Source organism: Mastomys coucha, unplaced genomic scaffold (assembly GCF_008632895.1).
Source record: "Mastomys coucha isolate ucsf_1 unplaced genomic scaffold, UCSF_Mcou_1 pScaffold8, whole genome shotgun sequence".
Taxonomy (NCBI): Eukaryota; Metazoa; Chordata; class Mammalia; order Rodentia; family Muridae; genus Mastomys; species Mastomys coucha.
In genome coordinates, this window is record NW_022196914.1 from 21,289,948 (window position 1) to 21,315,709 (window position 25,762).

General features: G+C 47.3%; 1 protein-coding gene across 5 annotated transcripts in view; it reads left to right on the plus strand.

Annotated features, from left to right (window-relative positions):
- The window catches only part of Myo10 (myosin X), a 201,052-nt gene that overhangs the window by 145,188 nt on the left and 30,102 nt on the right, over positions 1-25,762 (plus strand). For 4 of the 5 annotated variants that reach the window (XM_031360245.1, XM_031360247.1, XM_031360248.1 and 1 more), the window contains 7 exons: positions 17,096-17,220; positions 17,397-17,511; positions 19,265-19,371; positions 20,744-20,971; positions 21,504-21,552; positions 22,102-22,992; positions 24,146-24,269. In XM_031360245.1, coding sequence (XP_031216105.1) covers positions 17,096-17,220; positions 17,397-17,511; positions 19,265-19,371; positions 20,744-20,971; positions 21,504-21,552; positions 22,102-22,992; positions 24,146-24,269 — 1,639 coding nt within the window. Of the gene's footprint in view, positions 1-15,073; positions 15,406-17,095; positions 17,221-17,396; positions 17,512-19,264; positions 19,372-20,743; positions 20,972-21,503; positions 21,553-22,101; positions 22,993-24,145; positions 24,270-25,762 lie in introns of those variants that run through there. The other variant, XM_031360246.1, reaches the window with a different exon arrangement.

Here is a 25,762-nt window from a genome sequence, read left to right on the forward strand (position 1 = left end):
CAGATACACGGAACAGATATTGCGGGCTGGCTAATTTCCTGCTTTGACTTACAAGCAGCCACTTTAATACATGACTAAGCAAGAAAGAAGAGTCCTAGGACACGGTGCTCACCCATGCCCCGTCCTACCAGGCCTGCCTTTCCGCTAGACAGTAGAATTTACCATGGGCTTACCAATACATTTCCGTCCGTCCCAGCACACTACATTGAGCAGTTGTCAAATAAAATTCTCCATTCGATTGTTTTTCTCCTGGTATTTTTATGTGTTCATGAATATTTATAAATCAACTATTTTTGTTACTGAAGGTTTTTTTCTCAGCTGTCTATTTTTATGCAAATGAGGTTGCATCATATCAGGTTGTCCCTGAAATGGGAAGGGGACAGGGGGTAGGGGCTCAAAACTGTTTTAGCTCTGCTGAGGACAAGTTTATTCCCCCAAATGGCCACTCTGCTTGATGACTGGGTGTTTGGCTTGACTTTTTCTGAGTTGCTGTTTTCATCTTTCTTTAGATAATTTATTAGACTTCTTAGCTCCAATTTCTGGTGTGAGTATGTGTGTGTGCAAGCACGTGCTTGCATGTCTGTCTGTCTGTCTGTCTGTATCTGAAACCTTTTGTTTTCCTCTGTATATTAACTATATTGCACTTAAAACAAAGCATGGGCTGGTGAGATGGCTCAGTGGGTAAGAGCACTGACTGCTCTCCAGAAGAGTCCTGAGTTTAAATCCCAGCAACCACATGGTGGCTCGCAACCACCCGTAGTGAAATCTGACACCCTCTTCTAGTACGTCTGAAGACAGCTACAGCGTACTTATTCATAATAATAAATAAATCTTTTAAAAAAAAAGGCAGTTTTCCAGAAGCTTAGAAATATCCTTGACGTTTAAATCCATAAGAAGCAAGGGCTTGGGAACATGTTTCCTCTGGTTACCACCTACACAGCGATGTGGATGACTACCACAGTGTGTCCTATCTGCTCTGAATGCAGCATTATGAATCTGTTCACTCAGACAAGCACTCCAGATCTCAGTTGACAATATTTCAGGTATGGGTGTTGAAGAGTGTTTGCCTGCTAGTTCCCATATTACCCCATTTTGGTCCTGCCTTTTTCCAGCTATGAATCCTGATCACATTGCTCAGCCATAACCTTGGGGCGTGACTCAGTGAGATCCATGGCTATTCAGCATTCTAATGAGCAGTGTAGGCGTCCTTGCCAGCAAAGAGAGACAGCTGCCCTCCTAATTTGTATTTCTCAGCATGATTTGTCAGAGTGAGTCTGAATAGAGGGGCCTGTGACCTGTTCAGTATGGTAGCTGGAGAAATGGTAGGGTGATAATGAATGCATTGAGGTTGGAGTTTCGTTTCACGGGATGAAAAGACTGCCTTGAGTTCTTTAGATTTGCCCAAGACTGCTCTCTGAGGGTTTCCAGATGGGATTTCTACAGAGGGCAGAGCCTTCTGTCAGCCTCTATAGGGCTGGCTGTGGTCTGACTTAGAATAAATTAGCCTTCCCATCCTCTTCCTCTGAGTCTTTCTGTTGTTTTGGGCTTTTTTAAGATAAGCTCTCTGTCCTGGAATTTCCTACCTAGTCCAGGAAGATCTTGAACTTGCAGCAATCTGATCTTCCTGCCATGCTTTCTAAGGCTGGAATTCAGATGTGCCCCACCACACCTGGCTTCCTCTTCTGTGTTTCTGAGACCTATGTAACACTTTCATTTTGGATTCTTTTTGGTGCTCAGAATGAAACTTGAGAAGTGGCTCAGCTTGAGATAGCCTCTAAACAGCTGGAGAGTCAAGTGACCTGGCTCCCTACCAGGGTGACTTTCAGGACAGGCCCTGCCTCTTCTGCTTCTGTGAGCACAAGTAACTAATATTTTCATAAGTGTAGTTCCCACCTCCCTGCCTTGCAAAGCCCCCCTCCCCTCATTGAATACCCCATGAATGAGCTCTCCCCAGGTCATTGAGAATGCTAACTGCATACTCTACCACCAAGCTACACCCAAGCCCACATCTCAAGGGACACCCAGATTCCATTGTTTAAATCCCATTAGCCCATTTTAGTTTTTTGAACTTCAATCTACTGTCTCATCCCTACAGAATGTATGGGCTGGCTTCATTGGGTCACACAGGCATTACAGGCCTTTTCTTATCTTCAGGAGACCCCTTGAGAATTTCTCTGATTGCAGCATAGCTTGCATAAGAAAAATTGATCTCTGTCTGAAATCCTAAGTGTCCTTGGAATACCCAGCTAGGGGCTCTTGTGATCATAAAAAGAGAAAGAGCTATACGAATATATTCTGGCGAGGTGTGGGAGAAGGGCGGGCCCATGCTGAGGCATCCCTTCCCCCTGAGGGATCAGACACACAGCGGTATAGTACAGAATAGAGTTTATTTAGGGCATGGGGAGGGGAGTTAAGAGGGTAGCAGAGGCAGAGAAAGGCAGAGAGAAGAAGGAGAGTAGAGAAGTAGGGGATAGCCATGACCACGTGGGGAGAGGGGGGAAGGGAATGGGGAAAGAAGGGGAGCAAAGTGGCAAGGGAGAGAAGCCAGAGTAAGAGGGAGAGGAGGGGGCAAGCAGCCCCTTTTATAACCATGGGAGGAGCATACTTGGCTGTTGCCAGGTATCTGTGGGGGTAGAGTTTATACAGAATGCTAACATTGGGGCCACAACCTGAGTCAGGGTGAGCCCCTGGCTGTGAACTCACAGCCTCTAAAGTTGATGGGTTCTAACCTCATCTTGAAATACACTCTGATCTGATCTGCTCCCCATTGCAGCAGCCTTTCTCCCTGACACCTCCACACCTCGCCACACCCAAGCTTCCGCAGCGCATGAGCTCACCTTGTAACTCCTGCAAGGTTTGAGAGCATCTATTCCTGAACCCACACACGCCACCTGTATCTATCAGAGCAAAGTCTCAGCCTCCCTCCTCCAACCCTGACTATACTCTGAGCACTGTTTTCCCATGACTCCCAGCCCAGGGAACTTGGGCATTTGGCCACGGCTGGTAAGGCCACCCTGGTGATTCTCACTGTGGCAGGAAACTCCGGTTCCTTCTTTTGTCTGACTCTGAGCTACTACCATTGAACCTGACAGTATGGATTACCATCATGTGCCACTAGTGTGTGCTGCCAAGCTGACCACTGCTCATACTGGCTTGCCTTAGGTCAGGCTTCATCGCGGTGCCAGTCCTTTTTGGAGGAATCCTCTTTCTCTCTGTGAGATCTCTGTCTGCCACCAGCCAGTGGGACCCAGTTCCAACTGCCAACACTTGATGTGCTCAGACACTCTGCTTCATAGGAAGGCTTGTTTGAAGCTTTCACAGTGTTAGGCTTCCAGTCAACATCTGTAGCTCCTCAGGTTCGAAAAATGGCTGCCAAGCCAGCATCTGTCAACTCTTGAGAACATCATCATGCAGTTTTGTTAGCACTATTTTAAACTGTGCCATTGAGGTCCATTGGTGACTAAAATGAAGACCCTGTCTTTGAGTAAGCATTAATCCAGGAAAGGGTGAGAGCTGAGCCCAAGGAGACTTCTCCCTGGGAAGCCTCCCATTACTAAAAATAGTCTTCCCCTGGAGTCTTTTTTTTTTTTAAATTTATTTACTTATTACATGTAAGTACACTGTAGCTGTCATCAGACCCCCCCACCCCAGAAGAGGAGGTCAAGATCCCATTACAGATGGTCGTGAGCCACCTTGTGGTTACTGCGATTTGAACTCAGGACCTTCGGAAGAGCAGTCAGTGAGTGCTCTTACCCGCTGAGCCATCTCTCCAGCCCTCCCTGGAGTCTTCTAAGCAGGTCTCTCTGGCCCTGGCTTTTCTGCTGGGTTCGAGAGCTGGGACTGGGAACTATGGCTGAGCCTCCCTCTGCAGGAGGCTTTCAAAGTGCGTATCTAACACTGGTGGTTGCCTTTGCATGTTGGTGTGGCACCATCTGGCCTCAGTACAACTGCGCCAAATGCAGTTGGTGCTCCCTAGCAAGGCTAAGGGTCGCCCCGAGAGAGAGCAGTGTTGAGAAGTGTCCAGCGGAAAGACTGAGCAATGTCCATTCCGTTCCATCTCCTGTTTAATCTGGAGAGCTTTTTAAAGAATGCCATGACTGACCCCAGAACCCTGAGCAGGTATCTCACACCTGCAGCTTGAAGGAAAGATTCAAGTCAACGCTTTTTCCTGCCCATCACCCTGCAGCTAGACACAGAAAGGAAAGTCATCTGATGCTGGGGTCATACGAACAGAGGATAACTGCGTGCACGGCATGATGGAGACACATCTTTCAGTCATTGCCCAGCCTCAGCACTGGTAACAACAGTACCTTCTAGTATTTTTACCATGTACCCAGTTACATGGTAAATGGCAGGATTTTGTTTGTTGTTGCTGTTGTTGTTGTTGTTATTGTTAACATTATTTGTAAGTTTGTGTGTGTGTGTGTGTGTGTGTGTGTGTGTGTGTGTGTGTGTGTGTGTGTAGTGCATAAATCAAAGGACAACCTGGAGGAGTCTCTTCTCTTCTTTCATCATGTAGGACCCGGGGATAGAACTCGGGTTGTCAGGCTTAGCAGCAAGCCCCTCCACCTATTAAACTGTCTCACCAGCCAAGGGCAGGTTTTAACTTCCTTATGCTGGCTGACTGTGGGTCAGTACATTCGAAAAATGCAATCAACACCACCATGTGTCAACCATTGCGGTGGTGGCGCACGCCTTTAATCCTAGCACTTGGGAGGCAGAGGCAGGCAGATTTCTAAGTTCAAGGGCAGCCAGGGCTACACAAAGAAACTCTGTCTGGGGGGGGGGGGAGTTCCTAAATGCTTGCCATCCATCTGGCAAGTGTCTCACTAGGGACCACTGCCCATCATTGGCCCTATTGGGGTTTGCATTTGAGGAAGAGCATGGCACTTAGAACTGCCTGGTCATGAGGCATCAGGCAGGCATTCTCCATGTTCCATGTGTGATGGAGTGATAGTTTTGGTACCCACTGGCCTGAACAGGACTCCTGGAGATTTCTTCCAGGCCATTAGAATTGCTGGCATGTGGTTAGGTGTTCTTTTGCTTTAATTCAGTAAGGAATTGGTAGCTTTCCTTTGAGCATCCATGCTTAATGTCAGCCCCCCATTCAGCAAGCTGGACCTGGTCCTTTGGGAACATAGTCCTTCTGCACTCTCAGGAGACTCCGTGTCTTGCTGAAGGGAGCCACACACTGGTATGAACACTGGGGGATTCCTATGGAGAGAGGAGGGAAGGGGGTCCACCCTGCAGTGTGGAGAGAGGAGAGCAGGAAGCCGTCCCTGGGCAGTATAAGCACACAGCCCTGGAGAAGGGAAGGAAGTCTGCAGCAGATCCAGGGTCTGTCTGAAGCAGGAAGCTGGAAGAGTGCGGATGGAGGAAGAGCCATAGCGGAGGCTGGCTTGTGTTCTCGTGCCTCAGGGAAACATTAGACCATATGTTCACTGTGGTTTTCAGGCCCTTATGGGGTTTGGGAACAAGTACGTGACAGGGTACAATAGCAGCTAAGGTCTGAATGTGCGACCCTCCCAAGGGTACTGTGAGAGAGGAAGGTTCCTTCCAAACACTGGAGGGCTGGTAGGCGTGGTCTTTCTGAGTGCGTGGGAGGGTAGGCACTCCATCTTGGCCTGTCACATCTGGCGTGCACTTCTCCTGCATGGCTCTCATCACAGCTCTCTGCAGTAAAGATGCTGTGTTCAAATGACTATTTAAAAAAAAGTTAATGAGGGGCTGGTGAGATGGCTCAGGAGTTAAGAGCACTGACTGTTCTTCCGAAGGTGCTGAGTTCAAATCCCAGCAACCACATGGTGGCTCACAACCATCTGTAATGAGATCTGACACCCTCTTCTGCAACTGAAGACAGCTACAGTGTACTTACATATTACAATAAATAAATCTTTAAAAAAAAGTTAATGAGTCAATGATACAAGGATCTTTTGTTGCGTTTTGGAAATTAAATGTAGAATTGATGGGGGAAACTTCATGTTTGAGAATCTCGGTCTTGAAAGATCTTTCCCAAGGTATATTTGAAGCTCGGAATCTCCTCATGTCTGATGTCCCACGAGCTTAGCTTCACTGTCCCTCTGTGTTTGCTGGCTCCTGGTTTTCCCTCCAGCTTTCCTCCTCCTCAGACGATCATTGCTAAGGGCTGTGTGTCTTAGAGCTTTTCTACATCAGCAAGCCCTGGGCTCAGCCAGTCAGGGAGCTGACGTGTAGAAATCCTTCTGTGTCTCCAAACATAAGAGTTTTAAGCTTCTTGTTCTTTTATTCCAAGAGCTTTTGGGGAACATGGGGTCTATTTCTTCTGATTCTGGGCCCTTACCCTGAACCACATACCAGACCAGCCCTGGCTTTGTTCTTTAACTCGGGAATTGGCACTGTGTGTGGTGTGTATATTCAGGGGGTGGGGGATGGTGTCCGTGGTCAGTACAGGGTTAATATGTAAACAGGCCACCTGAAGACATCCAGTAGCCTTTCTATCTCTCTGCCTTATCCTCTTGAGAGAGACTCTAGCTGGACCTGGAACCAGATAGGCGGCGACCAAGCTCAGTGAGCCTCCTGGTGCCCAGTTTCCCAGCACTGGGGTTACAAGTGCACTAGGCCATATACCCAGCTGTTTATGTAAGTACCAGAGATTTGAACTAAAGTCCTCATGCTTCCCAGCCTTGCATGGCTGTGTTTTGGTAAAATTTTATTTATACAAATACGCTGTACTTAGACAATTCCTGGTCTAACTAACTGTTTTATCTGTGGATTTCTTTCTTTCTTCCTTTTATGTGCATTGGTGTTTTGTGTGCATGTATGTCTGCGTGAGAGTGCCAGATCCTCTGGAACTGGAGTTAGAGACAGTTTTGAGCTCCAGTGTGGGTGCCGGGAATTGAACCTGAGTCCTATTGGAAGAGCAGCCAGTGCCCTTAACCACAAAGCGATCTTCCCAGCTCCCGGACTGAATTTCTATTTGGGCTAGTCCCAAAATAGCTCTTATGCTGAAGTTCATCCAGGAGTACTGGTGAGACATTAGTTCTTCGCCGCCAGTGAAGTGAGCCAATTCGAGCCAGATTACATTATATTAAATACAGTTTGTTAGGAAGCTGCTCTTGGGGTAAGTTCACTTGCCATGGGGGTAGGGACTGAGTTGGGGGAGAAAGAAAAAGGGCATGAGTACAGGGGGTGAGGTGGGGACCAAAATGTCTGGGTTATATAGGTAATGGCAGCCCCAGCACTGGGCTGCAAAGTTTAGAATTGGAGTCAGGGTAAGCCAGGTAGGGACTGAAGGAAGCTGGGAGAACCTAGAGGCCAGGTCTGCTTTGATATGTAAAATATGCACCTCAGTCCCTTGTTAGTGGGTCAAAACTCAACATCTCAGAAATGAACTCTACTATTAAATAATACTTTAATGCTATGTTCCCACCCCCTTCCTGAACTTACATACCTTACAAATGTGGCTAGCTAGGACCTTAACAGAAACTCTACCTGACTCAGGCAGGCATGTGCTCTGTGACCCTAGAGAAGTTAATCAACTTCTCTGTGCTTCAGGTAATGAGTATATCGTATCTATCAAAAGGGGGGGGGTGGTAGCAGGCTGGCGAGATGGCTCAGCAGGTAAGAGTACTGACTGCTCTTCTGAAGGTCATGAGTTCAAATCCCAGCAACCACATGGTGGCTCACAACCACCCGTAATGAGATCTGACGCCCTCTTCTAGTACATCTGAAGACAGCTACAGTGTACTTATTTATAATAATAAATAAATCTTTGGGCTGGAGGGAGCAGGGACTGAGCAAGCGGGGTCTGCCAGGGCAAGCGGGGTCTACTGGAACAAGCAGGGTTGACCAGAGCAAGCAGAAGTCATAAAAGTCAATTCCCACCAACCAGATGAAGGCTCACAACTACCTGTACAGCTACAATGTATACTCATATACATAAAATAAATAAATAACTGTTAAAAAAAACAAAAGAGGGGCAGCAATGATGCCTATCTAATAGAATTGCTAAAATTGGTGCCTGGGCACCTCGTCCTTAGCACATGATAGCTTCCCCTGGTACTAATGCTGTTGCTGATGGGTTTGTGCTTGGGCTTCCTACTGGTGATGTGAGTTCTGTGTTCGCCATCATTGCTCTTTTTAAGTGCGAATCAATGCAGGTACTGGGTTGGGCCAGTCCCACTGGACCAGGGATTCAGAGGGTGTCACTTTACACTTGACCTTGCCCATTGAGGAGAAAGACCACTGCAGTCTAGAAGGTCAGCAGCACCTGTTGGTGGCATTACTGACCCGTGCGCGTCTGTGTCTGCCCGCGTTGCTGTGTGAGCATCTGCACCCTCCTGCTCTGGGAAGTAGAGGACGAAAGTTCTCTTCCTAACCGCCTCTCAGTAATCCTCTTCCTTGGCCTCCCAGATGCTAGGTTACAGGTATGAGTCACCATGCCTGACAAAACCTGGACTTTTTTTTTGTTTGTTTTAATTGCATGTTGAACCAAGTCAGCAACTAAGAGATTGATCCCCAACAACTGAGAGATTGATCCCCAACTGTTCAGTTGGATAATGTATTTCCAGTGTATTTGCTTCCGTGAATACTACAGAACAGAGTACATCCTCTGCCTGGACACCATCTCATTTCAAGAGTTTTGTATCTGAGAGCTATGTCTGTGGAGATGAACCCCTGCCTTTGCCACATGTCCACAGTTAGGCCTGATGTATGCGGATCTGACCTATATACAGCATTTGTTCCAAGAAAGCAAACCTGTTCAAAGTTGACTTTCCTAACTGTGCAAGTTTTTATTGGTCTGATGGGGGGGACGAGATTAAGGCCTGATGTAAACATGGCCCTGGCACTGAGCTGAGCCGCAGGCTAATGGCTTGGCTTGAGTAAAATCTCAGCTTGCTTTTAGCAGATCATTCTGTGCTTGCTTCCAGTTTTCTCATCCAGGGAATACGGTGAACAAGCCACCTAAGACAGCAGAGTCTCTACTAGGGTGCTGTGTGTGTTAAAGAAACTGCATGGCTTACTCACTGTGAAGCAAGAGCAGGCAGCCTGCAGCTCCTGGGCCCGACCTGCAGCTCCTGTACCTACCCTGCAGCAAGGATTTGGAAGTCCTTCCTAAAAGGAAGGACTTGAAGTTGAATGGTGTGAAATTCCTTCGGTTTTAAGACTTGTTAAGGGCTAGGGGGTGTAGCTGAGTTGGGAGAATTGTTTGCCTAGCCTATGTGAAGCCCTGTTCTTAGCCCCCACTACCACATAAATGAGGCATAGTCTCAGGACTCAGGAGGCGGGAAGGTCAGTTGAAGGTCATTCTAGGCTACCCAAGAAGTTTGAGGCTAGGGTACATGAGACTTGGTCTCCAAAAACACCAAGGTAATCCTAGTGGTAGTCGCAATGAGTTGTGAAGCCATCAGCTTGTGAATTTATAGTCAACTATGCATAACACAGCATCTCTTCTAGATACAGTCCAACCCAATGTTTTAAAAACCCCGTAGCTTGTGTTAAAGTGTAGTGTAAGCAGTGATGGGTGGTAGAGTTCTGCAGAGTGATGGTTCCATACCATAGCTGGGGACATCATTCAAAACTGCAGTTATTGCCTAATGAAATTAGAATCGCTTACACAGACATCCTCTGCCTTTACTTTGGTGTCCACCCTTCTTACTGTGTTATGCAGCATTCTCCAATATTCTCTTAGGGGACTCGCGGGTGTGCAGAGATTTTTATTCTCGTCATGGGCATCATGGGGTTGTGGGTGCCTTGGTACCTCATCAACCTGTAGAGCTCTGGCTAGTGCCCTGCGGCAGGCAGGATTGTCACACCTGCACTTGGCCAGGCTTTTCACCAGGTCTGTGGATTGTTTTCACAATGCTCAGAGGCATCCTAACATTAAAGGTTTGCAGATAAAAGGCCAGGAAGGGGGCATAGGCCAGGAGGACAGCTCAGTCAGGATGTGAGTTCAGTTTCTAGAACCAACTCAGAAAGCTGGGCAGAGTAACGCGTACTTGTGTTCCCAGCAAAAGAGGAAACGGGCATGCCTGGGCCTCCCTGGTCAGCTAATCATCAGTGAACTCAGTTCTCAGTGAGAGGACCTGTCTCAGTAAAAAAGTAAATATCTCCTAAGAAATGACAGCTGAGGTGGCCCTCTGAGCTACCCATGCACACAGGAAATGGACGGACTGAGAGACAGAAGGTCCCCAGATAATAAACTGGGTCAGTTTTCTTTGTTTTACTAAGTACAGGTGGAATGTCCCTTTACCACAGTCAGGTGACACAGTTCCTATTGTGTGATGTGCATGACCCAAGGCTGGGCTAGTCAGATTGAGGACATATATGCCTCCACTAGGAAGCCCCGCTCCTCATTGCCAGCTCCTCTGTTGCCCTTGTTTTTAAATTTCCAGTGGTAAACATTTGCCCATGATTTATTTACCTTACTCTGTTGCCAGTCATTTGTTTCTATCTAGGTATATTGCCTTCTTATTTCAGACTGAAGAAAAAATACTTGATCTTTTTACACTTCCTAGGAGATCTTTCTTTCCTTCCTTGTTTTCCCCTGTATATGACTGAATCCCTCCAGGGTAAGTTAAAACTGCGCTCCATCCTGTCTCCTGGAGGCAAACTTTCTCTTACCTTCACCCTTTAGGCATCTTTAAAAAAAAAAAAAACAAACCCAGTGCCTGCTGGGCCTTTAATGTGCTTTATTTTCCATACTTCCTCCATGGCTGGGGATCGAACTTGGAGCTTCAGAGGTGCTCAGCAAGTCTTCACTGACCCACGTTCTGGCTTCCTTTTGCTACACTGCATTCTTAGATAGGGTCTTATCTAAGGCTGGTCTTGCCTTAAATTCTGGCTCAGTTCTCCTGATTACAGGCACACACTGTGATACCCAGCCTTTTATTTGTAGTTGTTTTACTTGGGTTTTGTTCTGTTTGTCTTTGAGACAAGGTCACACTTGCTTATAGTCCTTGCTGGCCTGAAACTCTCCATGTAGAGCAGTCTTTGAACCTGTACAATCCTCCTGCCTCAGTCTCCCGAGTAACTGTAACTGTAAGAACAGGCATGTACATGGCCAGCCGGTTCAGGCACTACGTGACTGACTTGTTGAAACACAGGTTTCAGTGGCTTTTCAATGTTTCACGGATGTGCTGCCCTGGGCAAGGTCAACACTTGGAACACATTCACCACCTCCTTGAGAGAGCCTTCCTTCCCCTCTTCCCACCCCACCGCTGCTGTGTGGCTCCCCAGCTCCCTCACCAGTCCACTCTCTATTTCTCTGTTTCCCTCTTCTCAGTGTTTCATTTGAATTGAATCATAGAATGTGTGATCTTTTGTGATGGATTCTTTCGTGTAGCACAGGAATTCTCAACCCTTGGGTCATCTAAGACCATCGGAAAACACTGATACTTACTTGACAGTTAGAAAGTAGTAGTGAAAATCTTATGATTGGGGGGGGGGGGTGTCACCACAACACAAGGAACTGTATTTTAGAGTCGCCACATTAGAAAGTTGGAGAAGCCTGGGCAGTGGTGGTGTATGCCTTTAATCCCAGCTTGGGAGGCAGAGACAGGCAGATTTCTGAGTTCGAGGCCAGCCTGGTTTACAGAGTGAGTTCCAGGACAGCCAGGGCTATACAGAGAAACCCTGTCTCGGAAAACCAAAAAAGAAAAGAAGGAAAGTTGGAGAAGCACTACCTTAGCAGGATTGTTTTGTAGCATGTGTGAGGAGCTCATTCCTTTCCGAGCCAAATTATATTCCATCATACAAGACAGACAGTCAGGCCTTTGTATCGCTGAGCTCTGCTCTTGCCGAGAACCTGGGTTCAGTTACCTGCACTGATGACTCACAACTGCCCGGAACTTCTGCTCCAGGGGATCCAACACCCTCCTCTGACCTTTTGGGGACGGGCACACAAGCATGTGGTACACATATACATGCAGGTATCAGAGGGGCTCATAAGGCCATGCCTCTAACTGACAGAGTATTGGTTATTGACAGCTCCTAGGTAAGGAGAGGCCACTTTCTTCTAGTGTGGGGCCCCTGGTGGTTGGTCACGTCATTAGATGAAATAATGAAGTAAAATTAATAAACCTTTAAAAAATGAATGTGAACAGGGCCCGAGGCACAATGCTTAACGTTGCCTATGTCCTCTACATTGTCTCCTTATCTATATCCAAGTAAATACATTCTTCATACATGCATGCACCTGCACAGTCATGAATACGCACAAAGACGACTCCTCTAGAATGTCTTTAAAGGTACACTCATAATGAAACTTTCTGTTATCTGTGTGGTTCTTTCCTTCTTCAGTGCAGTCTGGTGTTTTTTCCTTTTCTTCTAAGCCATCTCTTTTGCACTCACTGCTCTTTCTCACATGTGTGCCTGGCCACGCGGTTATCCACAGGTATGGCCAGTTTTGCAGGAAGGGCTGGGCTGTTGATTGCATGAGGGAGACTGACCTGCAGTCTCTCTCTCCGTGGGTGTTCACGAACTGGGATAATTAAGTGTCTGTGGAAACAAGCGGGTGAGGAAAGAGACAAAGAAAGGACACCAAGTAAGCTTTATCAAGGTATGTCTTTACTAGAGAGAAACGGGTTTATATAGCTCAGGCAGAATTGAAACTAAAACACCTCTTGGCTTTTAGCATAGGCATGAGAACAGGGAAATAGCATTCCAGTCTGTTTACACAACACCTTTCAAACATAGTTTTAGGCAGGAAGGCTGAGTTTCAATAGTTTCAGTTCCTTTGGTGTCCCAGCTGCAAAGTCCGAGTTTGATCTCCAGGGCCGTTCCGTGGCAGGCATGTGGTCTAAGTTCTGGGCCTGTCACGGCTTTCTTTCGCTTTCGGATTCCACAACGGGGCAGAGCGGCAGGATACCACAATTGCACATGCTTTTCTGTAGCTTCCAAGTGAGTCCAGAGTCAGCGGCTGGCTCTTGGCATCTTATTGTTGAGGGTGCTGAGACTCTGGGCAAGCTGGTATCTATCAGGTGGCCCTACCCTTCCTATGCTAGGTTGTGGCCTTGTCTTCAGTGCCGGCAAGGGTGTCCACCACACCCAGACTCTCCTTTTGAGCCCCCAAGCCATTCCATCTCTAGTGCTTTGTCTGTCTTCAGCCTAGGACTATTTCCTGCATCCTGTCCCTCTCCCATACAAAAACCCAGGCCAAAGCCGCCAGGCCCTTTCGTGCCCCATAGCTTAGCCTATGCTGCTTCTCTCAGTTACAGCGAGCCTTCCCTTTTTGGTTCAAGTCCACGTGCTGCCTGGGGCTCTCCAGCTTTTTTTAATCTCCTGCTTTGTGTCTTTTTAAAACCATCTTCTGTTTGTTCTCATTCATACACATGTATGAACTGTGTCTACAGGTTATATTGACACCTCCCTTCTCTTAGCTTGGTGTCATCTTTTTTTTTTTTTTTTTTTTAAAGTCCATCTGGTATTGTCTAAATGCATGTTGGCAGGGGGAGGTCACATCTAATGATGTGACCAACCTACCAGGGGCCACACACTAGAAGAGAGTTGACTCTCCTTTCCCTGGGAGCTAGAAGGCCCTTATGAGGCCTTCTGACACCTTTGTTGGAATGGTGACTAGCTGGATCCTGGACAAGCAGACACAGCTACTGTGATATCACAAATGTAATAGCCAGGCCTTTTTCCAGAAGATGACACTTCTCAGCAGTCCTACTGCCTTGTTGTTTTCTGAGCCTTGGAAAGGTGATGGAGGTGGCTCGCTGAGGGGTGAGCACCCAACAGTCTCTTATTCTCCACTATTCAACTAGTTACGGTATATATTAACTGCTGCTCGCTGCAAAAAGAAGCTCCCCTGACCAAGGCTGAAGGCCGCGCTAATTGTTATAAACTTTTAGAAGGCAGTTTGGCAAAGGTGAGCATTTTGCAAAGCAGCTGTGGTAGCTCCACCCACCCACCTCCCAGGGTGTGACCCTAGCCTTGGACTCTGGCATTCCTGCATCAGGCATGAACTCCTTCCTGAGGCTCAGACCTCAAAGCAGAAAGTGGTTAGTTACCCCCATAATGGTAATGCCACTAATGAACCAGCAGTTCACTAGTGTGGTTGTGTGTGTGTGTGTATCTGGAGTCCAGGTAAACTTCTACTGCTTGCCAATTTTTTTTCCTTTAGATTATTTATCTACCTTTGAAAGAGGCATATTTCGGTGGCGCATGCCTTTAATCCCAGCACTTGGGAGGTAGAGGCAGGTGGATTTCTGAGTTCAAGGCCAGCCTGGTCTACAGAGTGAGCTCCAGGACTGCCAGGGGTACACAGAGAAACCCTGACTCGAAAAAGTCAAAAAAGAAAGAAAGAAAGGGGCATACTTATGGGTGGAGTCAGTTCCCTTCTACTGTGTGTGTTCCTGGGCTAAAATTCTGGTGCAAACACCTTTGCCTACTGAGCCACTTCAGTGACCTACCAGATAATTTTTGAGAGAAGGCCTCCCACTGAATCTGGAGCTCTCTATTTAGACTAGGCTGGCAGGCCTAGTGAGTTTCTAAGATCTGTCTGTCTCAGCTGCCCAGCATCAGGGTCACAGAAGTGCCACTCTGCCCAGCTTGTATGTAGGTACACATTTACCCACGGACCATCTCCGCAGTCCTGATCAGTAATGATTTTTGACACGCCTGACAGACAACCTTCCAAACTTCAGAAACCTCAGGAACAAAATGCAGTCCCCACTGTGGTGAATCTTCCCTGAGTATGAATCACACACCCAAAAAAATCTTGCACTTAGTAGGTGCTTAATAACTATTCCCAAGCCATCTAGCTGGGGCTGTAATTGCCTGGGGTTAGAACTGTTCATTCCAAAAATCTAATCTATTTGTTCTCATAAAAACCCAGCTTTTAGTGCTCTGCGGGCAGTCTTTGTTGGGATGCAGCCCTGCCTTGGAGAACTGGTTACCAGTGGGGACTAGCAAGCCAAAGGCAGGCATTGAAAAGCAAAATGCTCCTTGTCCAGCCTCCAGCTGTGACATCTTTGAAAGTTAAATTCACCAGAAAAGGAAGTTGCCACTGAAAACTGAAGCGCCAATGGAAAGCCCAGGTTGCCCCCTCGTGACCACCGGAGGCGTGTTGCCTAGGGCAACAATCGGCCTGTAGATCCCCCCCCCAACCTTCCCCTGGTTAAATTACTGGGAAGGGGCAGAGACACAATGGCACTGGGAGTCTGCAAAGAGCTACAGCTCCCAGCGTCCCTCAGTCCCTTCCCGGAGCTGTATCAAATCCTAGAACCACACCACACTAATTAGCCGGGAGTGGAAGGGGTTGTCATGGTGACCGGGCACTTTTTAAAGCACAGGAATGGTGTTCATTATTGTTCCAAGTCTTTAACTGTGGGGAAAAGGTCAGGGTGGCAGTTGTTTTCCGTATGAAGTTTGGCCTGAGAGCCTAACAGAAGGTGGAATGTCCTTCGGAGACGCAGGAAGATGGTGAGTGCCGATTGCTCGCGGAGGGGCGGCCCCCGGAGTCGTATCTTTCAGAATGTTTTAATAACTTGGGTGCCAGGCTAAGGAATTATATGGAGGAAGGAAAAGGCGGCAGGGCCAGAATGTGGGTCAGGCACAACCACAGCCGAAGGAGGAGTGTTAAGAATTCTCTCCCTTGGAACCTCGCATCATTAAGCCAGTTAAAAGTCTCTCTGCTTCCAAAAAGTGTAACCAAATTGACACAGTCCGACACTTTCTTTGATATTCACTGTGTAAATAAACTCAGTGTTTGTTCCTTGTAGATCATTACTGCTCAGGTTTAATTTCCCAGTCTATAAAGCCCAGAGTGTCACGGACAAATGCATTTAGAGCAGCCACTTAGCTCAAAGTGCCATGCTTTAAGCCAGAGGTTAAAGTATGTCAGGGCTGATTTGGTTTTCATAGCCTTATTCTTTTCTTACTTTTCTAAGGAGTTCAAATGCATAGACTAAAAATCCAAGTCACTGGTCTCTGGCTGCTTGCCGTAAATTGTTGGCTGAGTAAAGACAACCTGACCACCTTGTTTGTGTTAGACATTCTTGAGAGAAGTCTGCCTGCCAGAGACAGGGCAGCTGTTCCATCAGATGGGTGTGTGTGTGTGTGTGTGTGTGTGTGTGTGTGTGTGCACGCGCGCGCACTATCTTAATTTTTTAAAACTGTAGAATACCCTAGTTTTAAGCTTACTTTTGTATTCATGACTTTTTTAAGGGTCAGAGAGTAAGACAGTTTGTGTTTTTTGGGCTTTTCAACAGTATGGCTCCATTTGGGGGGGGTCCTTTTATTAGACTTCTATAGAATAACAGCATACAAGTTAATTACGGGGAATAGAGGCCTGGATTAGAAGAGGGAATCGCCATCCAAAAAGCTGCAAGTGGGAAATGACCCACTTTGCTTTCCCCTGGAAGACGATTGTTCAGCAGCAGTGCCAGCTGGCAGCTGCAGAGCCGGGAACACAGACTGCAGAGGAGGCATCTTGGCTCGACTCCCCTCAGGCCTGTGTGTCCTTGGGCCCACTTCTGGTGGGACTCACAATAAGTGGGGTATCAGGCTGGAACAAACTCGGGGTCTTCTTGTGTCTTTTATCTCTGGCATTTCCCATCCCCCTCTGCTCTTGTGTGTGTGTGTGTGTGTGTGTGTGTGAGTTTGTGTGTGCAAGTCCATGTCATGTGTGTTCCTCACTGAATACTATATTTGTTAACTAAGGAAACACCTCTGTATCCTAAGTTTAATAAACAATGATGTGTGCATGACACTTTAGACTTTTGAAAAAGGTTATCACAGAGATGAGAGTGAACAACTGTGTATTTGTGACAGCATCAAGTGTTTGAACATAGACCCTGATGTTTTAAGGAATTGTTGGTACCTTTGAAGATACAATAATGATATGGTGATTATATTAAACTGTGATATATGCCAAAGTATCCACTTCTGAGATTAAATGGGCAGAAGAACTGAGGCAGTAAGCAGGCTGGTGCCCAGCAGTGTCCTCTGGAGCTGGGGGAACTGGTGAAGAATCCGCAGACATACATTTTCCACTGTATATTTTGTGTAGGTTCTAAATTACTGTGTGTATGCGCACGTGCTCCCTAGAACCCCATGGAGGGCGGCCTTATGAGCATTGTGTCATCTAACTCTACCCAACCTCATGGTTTAGATGCCAGACCAGTTTGATCAGGCGGTTGTGCTCAACCAGCTGCGCTACTCGGGGATGCTGGAGACAGTGAGGATTCGAAAAGCAGGGTATGCGGTCAGAAGACCCTTCCAGGATTTTTACAAAAGGCAAGAAAGAGCTAAATGCCATTCTCTCTTCCCTCAGACTTTTCCTCTTTTCTCTCTCTCATAACTTCTTTCTTTCCTTACTTTCTCTCTCTCTCCCCCTCCCCCTTTCCCCCTCTCTCTTCACAAGGGATGGGAGAGCCAGTAGCAAAGATAACACTGTGCACCTTCTGCCATAGGTATAAAGTGCTGATGAGGAACTTGGCTCTGCCTGAGGACATCCGAGGGAAGTGCACTGTTCTCCTGCAGTTCTATGATGCTTCTAACAGCGAGTGGCAGCTGGGGAAGACCAAGGTACAGCGGCAGGAACAACCGCCACCAGGCCTGCCCAGGGGGCTGCTGATATCCAAGGCTGTACCCAAATACTGCTAAGTGGTGGTTGTTAACATCCTAATAGTTAATATGGAGAGAGAGAGAGAGAGAGAGAGAGAGAGAGAGAGAGAGAGAGAGAGAGAGAGAGAGAGAGAGAGAGAGAGAGAGAACACCAGACAGTCAAGGGTACTAGCTGAATCAGTCCCTTGTGTTATGGATCTACAAGCAACCCCCAACACCTCAGGAGTGAAACTCCAAAGCCTTCCCGCTCTGCTTTGGATTCTCTGTGTGTCTTATCCCTGCTGCCACCGCAGCCATAGTGTTGGGGAAACCAGCAAACAGCCTGAAACCCTGTGGGTTGCCAAAACCTCAGCCAGGAGCTGTAAGTAAAACCCACATCTGGCTGTGCTGCTGTAGCCAGATGAGAGCTAGGTAGAGAGCTTTGACAGAGAGAGTCCTCACATCTGCATCTTTGCAAAACTGGAAGATGCCAATGCCAAGTGCCAACATCAGATGCAGCTAAGTTGGCCAGCATGAGATGAAGGAGGCGGTGGACCAGAGTGAGCCTGGAAGAACCTGGAGTTTATTCAATCCTGAACCTAGCGTATTTGTAACCACTGAACCAGTGAGCTTCTTTTCCACCTTCAGACTTGATTATTAGAAGTGTGTGTGTGTGTGTGTGTGTGTGTGTGTGTGTGTGTGTGTGTGAATTGAACTCAGAACTTTATACATACTGTATGCTAAGCACTTACTCTTACGACTAAATTACACCCTCAGATCCCATAATTTCTTTTTCCTCTTTTTTAAAAAAAAAAAAAGATTTATTTTGTTTTTAATTATGTGTCTGTGTATGGGTGTGTGCACATGAGTGCAGGTGGCCGTGGAGGTCAGAAGAGTACATGGACTCCCCGGGAACTGAGAGTTATAAGAAATCATGATTCACTTGATGTGGGTGCTAGGAATCAAATTCGGGGCCACTGAAAGAACTGCAAGTGTTCCTAACCACTGAGCCATCTCTCTGGGTGCCCAATACATTTTTTGTGCGTATAAACCTTTGAAACCAAAACAGCTTGATGGTAATTGCTTAGCAGGCATGAAGAGAAGGTAAGTTCCCACAAGAGACCAAAATTATGATATCTTAGGATTTTCTTGGATTTATTCCTTCATCTCTCTCCTCTTCCTATGCCAATCTCTGTGTCTCTTTCCATTAAGACTCTTGTCTAGCCAGGCAGTGGTGGCACACACCTTTAATCCCAGCACTTGGGAGGCAGAGGCAGGCGGATTTCTGAGTTCGAGGCCAGCCTGGTCTACAGAGTGAGTTCCAGGACAGCCAGGGCTACACAGAGAAACCCTGCCTCGAAAAACAATACCCCCCCCAAGACTCTTGTCTAGGACCACTGCTGGTATGTGATCTAGTGTGCCCTGGCCACAATGGCAAAAGACACTAGGAACCTTAATGGGGATTTGACAGTCACCTGTTGAATGTAGCCATAACAAAGGATGATAAGGCTTGGCTCTCTGTGCTTTTGTGTTTTTCTTGTCAGATATCCTGATTGGATTTTAGAATGGATTGGATTTTAGATGGGCCGTATAAAATGCCCTGGATTGAAAAGTCTTATTGTGGGAGTTTGCAACAGATACCAGCAGAAAGAAAACCTGATGTTGCCCCAAAGGGCAGGCCCTGTCTTTGCAATTCCTACTCTTTTCCTCTGACACTTGTCCCTCTCTTGGGTAGGTCTTCCTTCGAGAATCCTTGGAGCAGAAACTGGAAAAGAGGCGGGAAGAGGAGATTGACCGTGCAGCCATGGTAATCCGAGCTCACATCTTAGGCTACTTGGCACGGTAAGAAGCATACCTGGGGAGGGGCAGGAAGCTCTAGGAGGGCTGTGACCCCAGTAGGGTGGTTTGTGGGGTTGCAGAGGTTCGCAAGATCAGATCTCTTTAAGTGACCACAGCAGTAACCCTGTGAGTCTGACCTGGACCGAACGTCACTTCCTTCTGCTGCACACTTAGAAGTCGCACAGAGACACTCACACTGTGATCAGGCTCCACTGAAGCCTCTGGAGTGTGGCTCTGTCCTGTAACATTACTACCCAAGCATGTGTCTCATCTTAAGCAGAGCTCTCGAGCATTTCAGATTCTGGAGCTTCTCATATTAGAATATCTTACCTGCCTGGTCTCTCCTGATTGGCAGTCAGAAATTCAAAAATACCCCAAGATCTAATTATATTTTTTTTCTGTGCTGAACATTGATTCCCCCACCTCAATACTTGTTCATATATCCTAAGCATACATTCTGCCTCGCAGCTATATCCCTAGCCCAGGAATCTGAAAATATATTTCACTTTATATGTATAGGTGTTTTGCCTTGCATGTATATACTTCCTTGTACTATGTGTGTGCAGCCACTTGTGAGCTACTGTGTGGCTGCTAGGAATCGAATCCTGGTCCTCTGGAAAAACAGCCTGTGCTCTTAACTGCTGAGCCATCTCTCCAGCTCTAGAATCTGAAAATTTGTAAACATCATCTCAGCATTCAAGAAATTGCAGACTTGAGGTTTGGGGATGAAGGATCCGCAGCCTGTATCACTTTATCTAGAGACCCATTCCCTAGCTGCTTAGGAAATGATGCGGCATCTTTCATGGTTGCTTTGTGATAAAAATCTCACTATGTAGCTAGCCCTGGCTGGCTTGGAACTCACAGTGTAGGTCAAGTTGGCTTTAAATTCAGAGATCTCTGCCTCTGCCTCCCAAGTGCTGAGACTAAAGGAATGAGGTCATTTGGTTGGCTGTTCTCTGCTGACCATGTGAAATGCTAGGCATTCCATTTTTCTGAAGCATGGGGCTGTCCGGCTGCAGGAGCGTTTTTTTTCTTCCTTGGCATTTGTATGAACAGCAGAACATATCAGATCCTCTTTGGCTGTGTTTACTCAGTTTATGCCACACTGGGTAAACACAAAATTAATATTAGGGTCACTTTATTTAGCCTGGATAATGATCGCTTTCTGACTTTCTTTTGTTTGGTATTATTCTTTTGATTTTCCTCCTGTTTTAGACGCCAGTCTCCATAATAAGAGACTGGGTCCTCTCCTTCTTTTGTCTTATAGTTGTTGGGTCCTCTTCTTTTTGTTTTATAGTCGTGGTGTAAGCTCATTTGACTAGCTCATTTGACTAGCTCACAGCCTTAATACCTTGGTGGCTACTCTCTCTTGCAGAAAGCAGTATAGAAAGGTCCTTTGTGGTGTGGTGACCATACAGAAGAATTACAGAGCTTTCCTCGAGAGGAAGAGATTTTTGCACCTGAAAAAGGCAGCCATCGTGTTCCAGAAGCAGCTCCGAGGACAGCTGGCACGCAGGGTTTACAGGCAGCTGTTGGCTGAGAAACGGGAGCAGGAGGAAAGGAAGAGGCGAGAGGAAGAGAAGAAGAGAGAGGAAGAAGAAAGGTATGTGCCCTGCTGACTGAAACATGACAGTTCTCTGGGAGTATTACCCTTGTTGGCCTCTTAGGAATTCCCAGGGGACCTGGAGAACTCTCTGCTGACCCTGGAGCTTACAAATCTGGACAGGCTGGCTGACCTGTGTGCGTGCGTGTATATGGAGGGCAGAGGTTGAGTCAGATGCCTTATTGATCTAGAGAGGCTGACTGAGCAGCGAGACCCATGGTGCCACTTGCTTCTGCTTTTCCAACATTGGAATTATAGGCGTTTACTGCTGCGCTTCACACTGCATGGATGCAGAGAGTCTCAACTCAGGACTTCTGCTCAGAAAGCAAGCTCATTACAGGCTGAGACATCTCCCCAGCCCTCTTCCTCCTTTTTAACTGGCAAAGGTCTTCTCTGGGCTGAGTACATAGCCCAGTGATAGAGTGTTTGCCTCATATATACAAGCCCCCAGCACTGCCAAAACATGAGATCTATTGAAAATCAGTTTCAGGGCTGTTGATTTTCACCAGCTGCTTTTCTTTCCTGTTCTTAGAGAAAGAGAGCGAGCACAAAGAGAAGCTGACCTCCTCCGTGCCCAGCAGGTGAGGAACGCCGGGATGTTTGCGACTTTATGTGTTTCCTTCCTGCTTCAGACCCGGACACTGGGATTCAGAATGGAAATAAAGTAGGAGATAGTGGGAAAACAAGCTGAGGAGATGTTTCTGGTACACTCTCTTAACCAGCACAGTGGTGTGGAGCGTAGAAGAAGGAGTTGAGATTTCGGTGTGAATCATAGTATGGTTTCTCTGTGGCAAAGCAATAGCACATTGGTGTTTTAGAGATGCCGCCCCATTCTGTGCCATTTCCATGGGTGGCCACCTCACACCATGGTCCTTCCTTGATATTTATTTCCTGGTGTCCATCTCCCACTCCCTCTTATAAGGACTCCATTCAGATTGGATGCAGGCTCAGCTCTTTGGCCTCACCTCATTTTAATTCAGTCCCCCGATTAAAAGCCCAGTGTCCAACCATATTTGTATTCTGAGGTACTGGGCAAAGGATTTCAGCATGTCAGTTGGGTGGGGCCACAGTTCAGTGTGTAAAAAAAGGAAGAGGCACTTATTCTAAAACCCACCATGCCCCGTGTCCAGGAAGCAGAAACAAGGAGGCAGCAGGAACTCAAAGCTTTGCAGAAGAACCAGAGGGAAGCGGACCTGACCCGGGAGCTGGAAAAGCAAAGGGAGAACAAGCAGGTGGAGGAGATCCTCCGCCTGGAGAAGGAAATCGAGGATCTACAGCGCATGAAGGAGCGACAGGAGTTGTCATTGACCGAAGCCTCCCTGCAGAAGCTACAGCAGCTGCGGGATGAGGAGCTACGCAGGCTGGAGGATGAGGCCTGCCGAGCTGCTCAGGAGTTCCTGGAGTCCCTCAACTTTGATGAGATCGATGAGTGTGTCCGCAACATTGAGCGCTCCCTGTCAGTGGGGAGTGAGATTTCAGGTGAGCTCAATGAGCTTGCAGAGAGTGCCAGCGGAGAGAAGCCAAACTTCAACTTCAGCCAGCCCTACCCCGCGGAGGAGGAGGTGGACGAGGGCTTCGAGGCAGATGACGATGCCTTCAAGGACTCACCCAACCCCAGTGAGCATGGCCACTCTGACCAGCGGACAAGCGGCATCCGGACCAGCGATGACTCCTCTGAGGAGGACCCTTACATGAACTACACGGTGGTGCCCACCAGCCCCAGTGCCGACAGCACAGTGCTTCTTGCTGCGTCCGTGCAGGACTCGGCTAGCCTGCACAACTCCTCCAGCGGGGAGTCCACCTACTGCATGCCGCAGAACAACGGGGACCTGCCCTCCCCCGATGGCGGTGACTATGACTATGACCAGGACGATTATGAAGATGGCGCCATAACATCAGGCAGCAGCGTGACTTTCTCCAATTCCTACGGGAGCCAGTGGTCCCCAGACTACAGGTACTCTGTGGGAACGTACAACAGTTCCGGAGCGTACCGGTTCAGCTCAGAAGGGGCTCAGTCCTCTGTGAGTATCTGCCCTAACTTGTCCCTAACTGTGGGAGAGCTCCCCTATCCACCACACTGTCCCACCATCAGCAGCATTAAGGCAGATCCCTAAAGATTTCAGTCATATTCTTAAAGATACCCTTAAGCCCCTTCCTCTTTCCAAAGGCCAGTTAAACCAGTGAAAATAAGGGTCATCATCAGTGCAAAGCCCAGCATAGACCTTCATCCATGCTATGACAAAGCTGGCTTTTTAGTTTTATTTCTGTGTATGTAAACATGTTTATATAGAGCCCCAAGGAAAACCATTCCTCAAGTGCCATCTACCATTGGGGGAGGGGGGCACTCTCATTGGTCTGGACCTCACCCAGTAGCCTATAGTGGGCTGTGCTGACCAGTGACCCTGGAGATCCACCGGCTTCTATTCCCTGGTGCTGGGATTATAGGCAGGTCTAAACAACTGTAGTTGTTTTCACATGGGCTTTGAGAATCCACTCAGGTAGTGTAGGCATTTCAGTAGCAGAGCCGTCTGCCAAGCCATAAATTACTGACAGGGTGGACTGATGAGATTAGGCACATTCAGGATGGTGTGGCCATAGACCCAAACTGGCATTTTAAATGAGGCTCAGCATGGCCTTTCGGCAGACCCTGAGTAAGCTGGCCCACTCACTCTCCTGGGGTATATTGAAGAACTTTCCGTACAGTCCAAACCACTCAGTGTATTTCTTTTAATGAGGAGGGATCTATAGAGTTTAAACATGCTTTATTCTTTTTTTTCTTATGTTTGTTTTTTTTTCTCTTATGTATTAAATGTTGTCTTTAGTTCCTCAGACTTGGCCAATGTTTTTGCCATAGCAACTTAAAGAAGAGTTTTTTAACTCTTGCGTGGCTTGATTAAAATGAGACCCTTAACATGCTTCTTTTTAGCGTGGAGTCTCTGGGTTAGAGTCAGCTTGTATCGTAGGTATCAGATCAACTCCCTAGCAGACCCTGTGTCTGAGTACTCTGTAATTCTGAATTCCCTGGACAGCCACAGTAGCTGTGCCTTCCAGAGTCAGGAACATTCCCTCTCAGTTATGTGGCGCTGTAGATGGCTAGCCCATGCGGGGTGTTTTTGTTACCCGATCCCCGTCCTCTGCTTACCAATGCCTCTCCTTCTCTGTCTCCTTATTCAGTTTGAAGATAGCGAAGAGGACTTCGACTCCAGGTTTGATACTGATGATGAACTCTCCTACCGCCGAGACTCTGTGTATAGCTGTGTCACACTGCCCTATTTCCACAGTTTTCTGTATATGAAAGGTACAGCCTTCAGCTCTCTATTGCCCTGGGTAGGGTGGGTGAGGATAAAGCTATAGAAAGTCCCCTCACCTCAGTGACATGCCATCTAGGTGAATGAAGAACATTGGGTCACATTGACACAGTGTGGATGTTACTGCCATGACAAATGTAACTTGACTCCCTTGCTAGGGGTAGGAGATGGGTAGGGTGAAGAGTTTGTAAACATGCAGCGTCCATTTTTGGTCACACTCTTCACCTGGCATCTCTTTCTCACTCACATACACATACATGCAAGCAAATGTGAATTCAGTCACTGCTGGATATCACTGGAACCCATTCTAATGAACCCTTCTATGCCTTCCTCAACACACACACACACACACACACACACACACACACACACACACACACGCACAAGACCTCGAAAGATGAACTGAACCCTGTGGAGACGTGCAGCCTGTGACTCACCACACCTACTTTTCGATGAGATTTTTTTGACATCGATCCCAGTTGCTATTCAACATCAAAAATGCCGTACTTAAATATTAAACATTAAAAATGTCCAGGCACCTGCTGTTTAGGAATTGTTTTCATTATGGGCTCATGCTTGTGCTTGGATGTTTTGGTGCTGGAGCCTCTGTCAGGGCCCAGCATAATGAGAAACTGAAATCGTCACCAGGATTTGCTGGCAGATTCACATAGACAGATAGAGAGGGAACCCAGCTGTTTCTCAGAGGATCCAAGGCTCGGGGAGGAAAGACTCTAGAGCGTGGAGACAGGGCAGGATAACGGAAACACTCATCAGTAGCTGCCCTCCTTGCATCTGCAAGCCTGTTCTCTTCATCCTAATTTCTCCATCGCAAGTATTTTGTTATTTCTAGCTCTTTTCTTAACTTCCCCCCAGTACATGCGTGTGTCTACATCTGTGTATGTGTCTGTGTCTGTCTGTCTGTCTGTCTGCCTGCCTGCCTGCTCCCTGGCAGTGCTTGGGAATGCAGATGCTGGGGCATTCTTAGCACTCAGCACCTGACACCTGACAAAGCAGGGAAGTCTTAAGAACATGGTCACCTACAGAAGACCTGATCAAGCAATAGATACCGAAGGGGGAACTCTCACGGGGGCTCAATCTTGTACAAAGAGCTGTAGAAGACTAATGAATGCCGAGAGCAGAACAAGTTTTCGTCAGTGAAGAACCTCCCTGTTGGTTATCTAATACCAAGGGGTCATCCTCAAATCTTACACATATACGGTCTGAGCAGTTCCTACAAGCTACAGAGAGGGCCACCACAGCGGCTGTTGACACAGTTCAACAAAGATTTATCACTTAAAGTTAATAGGACAACAGGACAACCTAGTGCTACAGTTTTCCTCTGGGCCTGTCTTCAAAGGTGAAGAAGATTAAAGTCACAAATCAAAACAATGCTAATGTTTCATTGTGAGAATCCTTGGCCTACTTGCTGTGGGGAGACAGCCCTGTCTTGGCTTTGCACACAAGGTCTCAGCCAACTGAGTGG